This window comes from Rhizophagus irregularis, chromosome 17 (assembly GCF_026210795.1).
Source record: "Rhizophagus irregularis chromosome 17, complete sequence".
NCBI lineage: Eukaryota > Fungi > Glomeromycota > Glomeromycetes > Glomerales > Glomeraceae > Rhizophagus > Rhizophagus irregularis.
This window is the reverse complement of record NC_089445.1, coordinates 1,490,906-1,502,665: the sequence shown is the minus strand read 5'-3', so window position 1 is coordinate 1,502,665 and position 11,760 is coordinate 1,490,906. Positions and strand designations below refer to the sequence as shown.

General features: G+C 27.6%; 3 protein-coding genes across 3 annotated transcripts; 1 reads left to right on the top strand and 2 right to left on the bottom strand.

Annotated features, from left to right (window-relative positions):
* Window positions 1-323: 323 nt before the first annotated feature.
* On the top strand, window positions 324-1,850 carry OCT59_009067 (uncharacterized protein; the record flags this gene model as incomplete). The annotated part of the gene is made up of 6 exons (XM_066133290.1): window positions 324-328; window positions 398-415; window positions 967-1,292; window positions 1,361-1,468; window positions 1,567-1,623; window positions 1,813-1,850. 6 exons carry the CDS (start codon window positions 324-326, stop codon window positions 1,848-1,850), a joined length of 552 nt encoding a protein of 183 aa, XP_065999742.1.
* Window positions 1,851-6,382: 4,532 nt separating this feature from the next.
* On the bottom strand, window positions 6,383-6,697 carry OCT59_009066 (uncharacterized protein; the record flags this gene model as incomplete). Its single annotated transcript, XM_066133289.1, has 1 exon — window positions 6,383-6,697. One exon carries the CDS (start codon window positions 6,695-6,697, stop codon window positions 6,383-6,385), a length of 315 nt encoding a protein of 104 aa, XP_065999741.1.
* A 4,033-nt stretch (window positions 6,698-10,730) lies between these two features.
* Window positions 10,731-11,327, bottom strand: OCT59_009065 (uncharacterized protein; the record flags this gene model as incomplete). Its single annotated transcript, XM_025308344.2, has 1 exon — window positions 10,731-11,327. One exon carries the CDS (start codon window positions 11,325-11,327, stop codon window positions 10,731-10,733), a length of 597 nt encoding a protein of 198 aa, XP_025177453.1.
* Window positions 11,328-11,760: the final 433 nt, after the last annotated feature.

Below are 11,760 nucleotides of genomic sequence, written 5' to 3'. Positions count from 1 at the left end.
GTGTAATTCAATACATTTTCAACGAAATTTCAAAAATTGGACTAGTGGCAATCATAATATTGATGAATTCATTCGGAATACCCAGCAAATTCATAAATATAGTAAAATATCATATGTAGTAGAATGGATACCTTATGATAGATTTTATGATATTAAATATATTACAAAAGGTGGGTTTGGAAAAATATATAGAGCAAAATGGATTGATGGTTATATAGATAAATGGGATGACTATAATCAAAATTGGGAAAGAAAGGATCAAAACATGGTTGTAGCTCTTAAAAGTTTAAATAATTCAAAAAATATTACATTAGAATTTATGAATGAGGTAAGTTATTTAACTATTCTTAATAAACATTTAATTTTTGGTATTAATACTTAATTATAATATTCATAGATTATATTACATCATAAAGTAAATTTGTATAAGCGCTTTATTAAATTTTATGGAATAACTCAAGATCCAAAAACAGAAAATTACATTATGGTTTTAGATTATGCAGAAAATGGAAGTTTACGAAATTATTTAGACACATGTTATAATAAATTAGGTTGGAGTGATAAGTTTAATTATTTACATAGCATTGCACATGGACTAGAAGATATTCATGAAATAGAATTAATACATCGAGATTTGCATATTGGTAATATATTAAGGCTCAAAAATCTCACTTGCATAACTGATTTGGGGTTATGTAAACCTGCTGATTATAATGCATCAGAGAATGCAAAAGACAAAATATATGGTATTTTGCCTTATATTGCCCCTGAAATTTTACGTGGACAAAATTATACCAAAGCTTCAGATATTTATAGTTTTGGCATAATCATGTTTGAAGTAATTTCTGGATTACCTCCGTTTTATGATTTAGGTCATGATTTAAAGCTAGCAATGAAAATTTGTAAAGGACTTCGACCAAGATTTAATATTAAAGTACCTCAATTGATTGTGTATTTAATTAAAAGATGTTTGGATGCAAATCCATTAAATCGACCAAATGCAGAAGAAATTAAAAAAACTTTAAGCCAATGGTTTAGAGAATCAAATAGTTTGTTAAATATTAGTAATCTTAGTGATTATACAAGTATGCAAAAACAAATTAAAGAAGCAAATGAAATAAATAACAGTTCATCAAATAGTAGTATAACTTCAAATTTAGGAACATCATACATAACACACTCAGAAGCTACTTATACCAGTAGATTACTCGATTTTGATAATCTTCCTGAGCCAAAAAATTCTGATGATTATTATGAAGAAAATGATAATATAATTAGCATAAAATTTTCAGGTATTTATTATTAAAAAAAAAAAGGACTTCATATTAATTGTAAAAAATACTAATAAGGTTTTAAATAGAATCCTTACAAATTGATATTTCTCAATTGAATAATAATAATTCTTTTGAATTAAAAAATTCTAATGATATTTATGGAAAAAATGATAATATTAACATGGAATTCTCAGGTATTTTTTTTTTTTAAAAAAATATAATTAATTATAAAAAACGTTAATAAATTTACAAATTGATGATTTACAATTAAAAATTATTTTTCCTGAACCAGATAATTCTGATGACACTTATGAAAAAAATGGTGATAATATTAGTATGAATTCTTCAGGTATTGATTTATAAAAAATATTCAAATTATCATTTAAAAAATAGTGACGATTATTTATTCATTAAATAGAATCTTTACAAATTGATATTTCTCAACTGAGCATTAGTAAAGATAGTAACTATATAATAAAAACAAAGCTATTACAAATGATTTAATATACAGTACTTATCTTATTCGTCCATTTTTTAGATCAGAATAGCAAATCTAAAGGCGAAGAAAACATTTAGATCAATTATTTCCCATTTGCTATTTTAGTTATTGTAAAACTTTAAATTTTTATATTTTTTTAAATATTTTTTTTTCTCCATTATAGTTTAAAAATTTAACTATCATTAATCTTCAGTGAAGGATAACAAATTTAAACTTTATTATGGTTTAAAAAGCGTTTACTAGTATTTATTTTTTTTTGCTTTTCAATAGTGAATTGAAATTGTTGATTAATTTGATATAATTATAAAATATAATGATAAAATGGAAGAATAGTAATAGGAGTAGAAATAATGATAGACAAAATTTTAAATTATACTGGCCTTTATTGTTTAACTTATATGTATTTATTCATTTATCTTATGTTTACTTGATACATTAAATTAAATAAAAACTTTTTAAAATTAAAATATGTCATCCAAAAAGGAAATGTGTAACATCATCTATGGTAGAGGTCTGCAAATGGGACCCAGAACCCGGAAACCCTAACCCGGCCCGGACCCGGGTCCGGGTTTGGGCCAGCAAATTTTCTTCAAAATTCACCCAGGCCGGCACATGAATTTTCATCAAACCTGGATTTTCATAATTCTGGCCAAAATCGTCTTAATCCCGGCCGAAATTAAACTGACCTAAATTAAGTTGGACAATTTTTTTGTTTTTACAACAAAATAATATAATAAAAGTCCGGGTCCGGTCTGGGCCAGGTTTTTGATATTTTAAGTCCGGGCTGGGCCAGGCTGGGCACTTTATGTTAATTTCCAAGTGCGGACTGGGCCGGGTTGTAAAATAGTGGTCAATGCAGACCTCTAATCTATGGGCTACTTCGCTACTAGGAATAATAATATTAATCCCCTGTCACACTAAGTGTCACTTATAATCACTATATACTAATTTTTAAAAATTTCGAGTGATTAGCTGAGTTTATAAATGACCGGTTTAAAACAGTAAATATCTAATGAATGATACGCTCCAGATTACCCATTTACTATTTCATGGGAAGGGGAACATTAGAGGTTTTTTTCCCTTTAGAAAAAACCCTATTATTCCCAACTCCTCATGAAATAAATAATACAAATTTCTGGATAATATTACTTAATAGTCAAGTAACCCTTCCAATTGGTTTGTCGAATGTTTAATACAAAAAAAAAGAAAATTTTCTTGCATCCGCTTAGATGAAATTTTATGTGCATTTTAGTCTAATGACATAAAAAATTCAAAAACTCAAAAAAATGTCTTCTTGTGGAAAATATGGGAAATTAAGTCGATAATATTTCAAAATTTATTGAAAATTCTATTGTTAGAAATTATATGACGATTCGATTTGAATTAAATAAAAAATGATATTATTTATATAGACGATTAACTTCATTCAAGAGATAAAGAAATTGTTACATATATCCCGAGTTTCGCTAAGTAAATTTTCCCGAGTTAACGTGATGATATGATAAGCAATTTATCACAATTTTGTTTATAAATTAATTAGTATGGTATTAAAAATTTTTTCATATCGCATAACAGATAAGGCGAACCGCATATGTAAACACCGCAGCTAAAAACATTAATAAAAATTTTCAGAATACTGTACTCTAAAAAAGTGACATCATCTCTATCATCTATCATCTTCTGTGTAAGGTATAAAAATTATGCTGAACATCAATTATGCACGCCCAGTGATTTAAAAAAAGAGGTAAGAAATTTGAAAATCAAGGACCCATTCCTTGTGTAAACTTCTTTAAGAATTAGAAATTATAAAGTACCACTTTAAAAAAAATTTCTTTACTATTCTAATATTCTAATAACTTTACAGAAACTTTAAGTTTTCAAGTGATATCATTTCGATATCGTATCGATATTAAATCGATATTGAAATGATATCAAAATGATATCAAAATGATACCGTTAAGATAAACTTAACGATATCGATTCTATATTGATTAAAAATGTTAAGTTTCTGTAATGAAGAGAATTAAAAAATTTCTTTGCATTTAAATTTTACGTTCATTATACAAATTAATAATAAATATGTCCACGTACTTTTAGACTCAAAAATAATAGCGTAATGCCAGTAGTAGTTCAAGCATTAGTGGTAAGAAAAGTAATTACTATCTCATAATGTGAGCGAGGATATACATATTGTAGTATATTAAATGATCAAGAACTTGCAGCTAAAGGAAATTATTTCACTTCTTATCTCAGGCCCTCTCATTATTAATTTGGCTCTTCACAAATTACTTCAAAATATTATAAATAAAGGTTTATACCTTTTTCGTTTTGTCCAAAACCTTACTATTTTAATTAGTCATTTAAAAAATTTTTCGGTGAATTATAATTGTCATTTATATAATTTTTTGATTTTCAAAGTTGTCTTTTGAATTTATATGAAAGTTATTAAGTATCAATGTGAAATAAACGTTTTTAGTGTACATCAATCATTTATTAATTGTTTCTCAGAGCTATTTTTACCAAATATTGATCTCGTGATATGATTACTAATCAAGTGATCTGTCATACTCTAACTATTTTCATCGATATAAAATAAGTTAATATATATTTCTTTTAAGTAACAATAATAGAAACTTACATTATAACAATTCAGATTGTTGTAATTCCATTATCGATCAAATGAAGAATTCATTTTTAACTATATAAGGAATAGTAACGTAGAATTTTTTAAAAGCTCATTCAATGATTAATCAATCAACCATACAGTAATAACAATATACTGTAAATTAATTATTATTATTAAGAATATTAACATCTACAATTTTGTTTCCAATTTCCTCAGTCTAGTTTACATTATTAGATAACCTGGAAGTCAACTTAATAGTTGGATAATAATTAATAATAATTATACTAATTCGTCCATAGTGGATAGTGTAAGAATCTTTTAATAGTACTTTTTAGATGAATTAATAAAATAAATTGTTATCAATTTTATTATAAGATTAATAAAATAATTGGCTGATCGTATTACTTTTATTTTCTTTTTATACATAAATACATAAGTAATATTCAATTAAAGATTTTGAAGAAATTTTTTGATCATTTAATAAAAATAATTTAGTACAAATTAGTAAGAAAATTACATCAATTCCTTTTTATCAATAATATTAGTAATCTTTTTAATACAAGGTGTAATAATCATGTAATATCAAAATTAAAAATAAAACCATAAAAAAGGTTGTAAATTATCTTCGGCGAAATGAACGATTCGGGAAAAAGATTCAACGAAATGTCTATTCGACAAAATGCCTATTAGATGAAATATCCTTTCGGTGAAACTTCCGTATGGCGAAATGGCCTCAGAGAAATGGGTTTCAGCGAAATGGATTTCAGCGAACCGTAACCGTTATTTTATATTATCAGTTTGACGTTAATCAGTGCGCTTTTTTATCTATATTCAAATTTATAGTTTAAGGAGTTTATCCTATTTTTCTTTTGATACGATTACAATTAATTGGCAAAATGAAAAAAAAGAATATAAAGAATATTACATCAGACGTTATTATATATTAGTAAAATTGAATGAATCGAAAAGAGTAGATAAACCAAAAGAACATAACACTATATCTTATCTACTCATTTAACTAAATAAACTTTTGGGTCCTACTAAGCTATAAAGTGTTTGATCATTATTATTTTATTATTACATATCCGTCCTATTTTCTTCGTATCTCATAGTATAAATTTCATATTAAGTAAATATCTCTGCACATATTATTAGAGATACAACAAAGTAGGTTGCTGCTTCCTAGCCAGCTTTGTCTTTCATTCGTGATCTAGATAGGCTGATAGGGTACGTCTGTCAAACCTTACATTAAGGTTCCACTATCAATAATTTTCTTTGGCTGCTATACACAGTTTCCAAAAAATCAACATATAGTTTTGGAAATACTCAACATTGTGGAGGGAAAAACTAGCAGTTATAAATATCTTTTCTTTGTAAGCTAAAAATAAAAAAATATCATAAGTATGGTTGGTACCAATGGAAGAAAATAATCAACCACCATCATACTACATAAAAAAAAGCTTCTGGAAAGAAATGATATCCAGTTTAGATACGAGACAGATACATAAGCTAACCTAATCTAGCACACAAAAACACACACATACAAACTGAGAAGCTAAGCCAGGATCTTATGCTTACCTTAATAAGTAATAAATAAATGGTTCATAATGATTATTTTAAATTTTTTATAAATATATAGTGCTCCTCAAAACCTTCTTTACATTGGGCCTCTCTTAAAGAGTAAGTTGGTAACAGTATAGGAGCTTCTCTCTCCAATGACGCATAAAATTACTTACAACATGTCATATACAAACTCTCCTCAGCTATATAACTATATTAGATCTATTGATAGCACACTTTATTGTAAATAAACGTGTGAAAATAAATAGAAGTATTTTTTTTTATTTTAAAGATGTAAAAATTGAGAAAAATATGGGTGAAATATATATATATTTTTATCTTTCTTTTTTCAAACTTTTATAGTATTTGTAATGAGTTGAGCAATACTACAATTTACTATTAATACTATTTAACGCATAAGTATTAAAAGCACATGATGTAAGATGTTCTGGCACGTGATTCTTGTTTATTTAAATCCATCCAAATTCTGATATACTCAAAACACCTTTGAGTATTTCTAGAGTCTGGTTCATAAGTTTTAAGAATCCAATAATATAAATTTGAATGAATTGATAATGACCTAGTAATCTTGGTAGATTTAATTGAATCAACATCGTCAATATCCGACAATAAATTAGTTTTCTTATGACTTCTCTTGGGTTTAATAGCTTTAATAAGATAGGAAGTACTAGAAATCGCTGATTTGGATTCTTTACGAATTAATTGAAATACGCTCATTAAAATATCACTAATCTGTGCTCAAATAAATGAAATGCCTCCTCCATGACAGGTATCAGTCAATATAAATAAGCAAATTTAAACGAGTAACGATAGCACGTACACCGGGACATTCTCAGTCACTTGGATGAGTTAGAAAGAATAAAATTAAAAGAGCACCTTGTATAGCAAGTTCGTTAACGTCGTTACAAATTTCATGATAGCCGATTTCTTTCACATAAGTATTAAATCCGTACTGCACTGGCTACAACGTTTAATTGACGACTATTTTCATAACTATCCTTCGGCGAGTACTCTTCATGTGCCGTAGATTGCATTACTCGAATATAATGCACTGTATCTTCATAAATAGGTTTTGGACGGGAAGAAAATGATATAAACTTTTTATTATTTATAACTAAATCTTTTATTTCATTGTTATTTTGAAGTAATTTTTGAAGTGAAAAATTAATATTAACGAGAGGGTCTGCAGATAAAAGGTGAAATAATTACATATCGTTTCCTTTAATTGCAAGTTCTTGTCTTTTTGATCATTTAATATATATAGTATATTCTTCAGTAGTAAGCCTAGTAAAAATCAGTAAAGATAAATTACTGATCCATCATGGTGACAGCAATTACTTTTGAAAGGTACAAATTATATCGAAGTCAACCTGATTCAAGTTATGTTCTATTTTAAATAAGCTTTCATCATAGTTTTCGAAGTGCATTATTGGGTGGCGTACGAAAGAACGAGATAAAATTGTTTTTCTTGAAAGTAAACTTCTGGCTATTTCCGAGTCTCACACATAGAAAAGTGCGTGAATTTATTGATAAGCCATTCAGCGCGTGCGTGGGGTCTTTTGATATAGCATACCATTATCGATTGGTTAAAATAAGCGACAAAGAAGCGTGTACAAACTTAAAAATTCGATATTCAATTCGTAGGGTGGCTGCATAGTTTTTATACCTCACAAAAGATGATAGAGATGATGTCACTTTTTTTAGGGTACAGTGTCATTGATATTTTTTAGTTGCGGCATCTACAGACTTGGAAGGACATGCGCTCGCCTTTTTATTATTTAAAGAGAAGCTTTAGAAGTATTATGCAAAATATTTTTTAAAGAAATTTTGAAGAAAAATTTTCCTGAATTTAAATACTATTTTTAATAAACGAAAATTTGGATAGATTGCTTTTATCACATCATCACATTTAACTCGGAAAATTTACTCAACGAAACTCGTGATATACGTAACCATTTCTTCCAAGTTAATCGTTTAAATAAATAATATCAGTCATTTATTTTATCTAAATATAATTTTTAATATGAATTAACCGAAAAATTTAGAGGACGATGAAAAATGACCTTATTTATTTTCGGCAGTGTGGGCGCTTCCACGTTTATAAAACTTGTTATACTAAATATTATCGGCTTAATTTTTCATATTTCCCACAAGAGTAACCTTAACGAACCTTTGTTTTTGAGCTTCTTTAAATATACAAAGAATATACTTACATCATAAGAAGAGAAACGGCTAGCTAAAGAAAAGAAAGTATTTTGTAAAAAGAAAGAAAAAGTTCTTTGGCATCTGCATAAATGGGTTTGTACATTTTAGCTTTTAATGACAAAAAAAAAAATGTTCTTTAAGTGGAAATATGTAATATATTAGTGTACCGTTCGTAATTGACGTAAAACTATTCTTGAGAATTCATTGGATTATTTATTTATTAGTATATAATTATAAATGTAACGGGAGTTACTAAATTAATTGAGAATTTTAAAACTTTGATAGAAAAAGCAGACGTGTAATAATTTTAGTAGAGATGTTGAGATGACGGTAAAAGGATTTATAAGTGATGATGACGAAAATGCAAGGCTTTTATGGTCGAGTGAATTTTCAACACTTAGAATTTATATTGATGAAAATCTTTATAAAAATCTTTATACTATAAATAGAATGAGACCTGAATATAGAAAAGAATAATTCTAGTGAATTAGTTGAAATCATAGAATTTATATTATAGATTTATAACCAAGCATTATGTTATTTGTCACATTTCATGTTAACGTTCTTAAAGGATTAAGTTGTCAAGACTGCGGTGGCAACGTGATTATCACGGGCGTAGTCCTGCAATATCATTAATTTCACGGCGCAGCTGTGAAAATCATATTCCCGTGAAAATGATAGAAATAGTGATAGATTTTTTATCCAATATTTATAGACTTTTTATCCATCTTTTTAAATAAACATCATCCGTGAGAATATCAAGAAAAAAATCATGGCCGTATTAATATATCAAAATAGTTCCATAAATAAGAATTAAAACACTTAAAAAGAGATATATACGTGGAAGTGTTGAAATCATTTTTTATCTCCCACTAAATTTTTCGGTAATATTATATTCAAAAATTAAGATTCTATTTAAATTCATAAATTTGTTGAAAAATTCCATTATTAGACATTACAGTCAAAGTTCTCTATAGCGAATTTTTATATAGCGAATAATTTGCTATAATGAAGAAAAGTTCAGGTACAGATCTTTATATTTATAATAAAATGGCTTTTAGTATAGCGAATTTCTTACTATAACGAATTTTAATATCCGGCCCGTGGGATTCGTTATAGAGAACTTTGACTGTATAGATATTATCTTTGATAAACAATTACCTCATTCGTGGAAGAGTTACGCATTATAAATTCACTGAGTTAAATGTGAAGCAATACAATAACTTCACAATTTTTTTTTTTCATATTGAATAATAGCCCTCCAAATATTCTCTTTAAAATAAGACGAGCGCAGTCTGTAAATGCCGCAGTTAGTAACATCATCCTTGTGTAAGGTACACCCGTTTCACGAATTTTCAAGTTTGTACTCCTTTACCACTTATTTTATCAAAACTAACAAAATAGTTTAGAAGTGACTCAAGCATTGCTGTCAAGAAAAGTAATATTATCGTACAACGTCTAAGATTCTCTTAGTACGGACAATATTATTAGCAGTTAGAAATTTTATATCACGAGTTTCACTAATAAGTTAGTATGATAATCAGTTTTATTATTCAAGCTTGTGCGACCTTAGTTTCATTGATGTTTTGAAACAGTGAAACGAATAAGTTTACTTAATTCGGTTAGAATTATTTACATTCGGCGTACGCTAATCCGCTTTTAAAAAAAGCTTTGTAGTCCAAGACAATAATATAACATACATTCTGATTTCTGATATTGTAAGCAAATTCAGTTTCCCAAATTATCAAAATTAAACGCAAAGGGATTTAAACACTTTTTTTCGATAGCACACAACCTCACACGCATGTACTAGAATGGATAATCAAGAAATACGGCTGTGCTCACGCAACTTTTCATGCAGGTATGACTTCCTTCGTTATTTCCGTTAATTATTTCGGAAATTATGACGAAAAGCTTATCGAACTTATTAAAATAGAACAAATATTTACTATAAGGCTAGACGCTGATTAGATTTTTTTTTTATAAAAAAAAATCTCAAGAAAATAGTTTCTTAAGTCTTCAAAGCAATATACTAAATTATAGAAAAGTACACTTTATTAATTATTAAAATTTTTCAGTATATTATAATTCTTAATAGTATTGGTTAAAAGTAATATTTGAACAAACGATCTCAAAGATTTTATTTTAATTTATAAAATTACATGATCATTACGTAAAATTTGTCACTTCGTGATAAAAAGATTTGTAAAGATAACTAATAAAAGAAATTGTGGTAATCTTCCTTACTAATTTTTACTAAACTATCTTATATTAAATGATCAAGAACTTTGCAACTAAAGGAAACGATATGGAATTATTTCATTTTTTATCTACTAGTCTTAATCAACCAAAATTAAATTGTTCAAGTATAATAAATTGTTGGACTTAGTATCTACTATTCTATGTACAATTATCAAGTTTTGCGTTAAAAAATATTGGTAGTAAATTGTCAAGACATTTTCAACTTGAAATAAGACTAAGGTATCGTTAATTTCATTTAATCTATGTTTAAATAAATGAAATGTCTCCTCCATGACAATATCAGTCAAATTAAACACAAGATCAATAAGTTGATTTTAATCGAGTAACGATAGCACGACACCAGGACATTCCCAATCGCTTGTGGAGTTGGAGGGAATAATATTAAAAGAGCACCTTGCATAACAAGTTCGTTAACATCGTTACAAATTTCATGATAGCCCCACATAATTGACATAAGTATTAAAAGTACATGATGTATGTAAGATGTTCTGGCACGTGATTCTTGTAATTTTAAATCTACCCAAATTCTGGATTCAATGATATCCTCACATCTTTGAGTATTTCTAGAATCTGGTCCATAAGTTTTAAGAATCCAATAATATAAATTTGAATGAACTGATAATTCTAATCTTGGTAGATTTAATTGGGTCAACATCTTTAACATCCAACTTGAAACCAACGTATAAAAGTTCAAAGCAATCGCTAATTTAGATTCTTTACGAATTACATGAAATGCGCTTATCAAAATATTACCAATTTCACTTAATCTATGTTCAAATAAATGAAATGCTTCCTCCATGACAGTATCAGTCAATTTAAATTTAATTCCCAATCGCTTGGTGGGGGTCGGAGGGAATAAAATTAAAAGAGCGCCTTGCATAACGAGTTCGTTAACATCGTTACAAATTTCATGATAGACGATTTTTTTTTCATATAAGTACTAAATCCGGATGAATCAGTATTGCTCTGACTACCACGTTTAGTTGACGACTATTTTCGTAACCATCTTTTGGCGGATACTCCTCATGTGCCCTTGAATATAATGTACTGTATCTTCGTAAGTAGGTTTTGGACGGGGAGGGAAAGGTTTTTATTGTTAATTAAATCTTTCATTTCATTGATGATATTTTGAAGTAATTTTTGAGGAGCAAAATTAATAACGAGAGGGCCTGCGGATAAGAAGTGAAATAACTCCATATCGTTCCCTTTAGTTGCAAGTTCTTGATCATTTAATATACTATAACCTTCAGTAATTAGCTTAGTAAAAATTGATAAAGGTAAATTACTAGCCCATGGTGATTGTAATTTCTTTT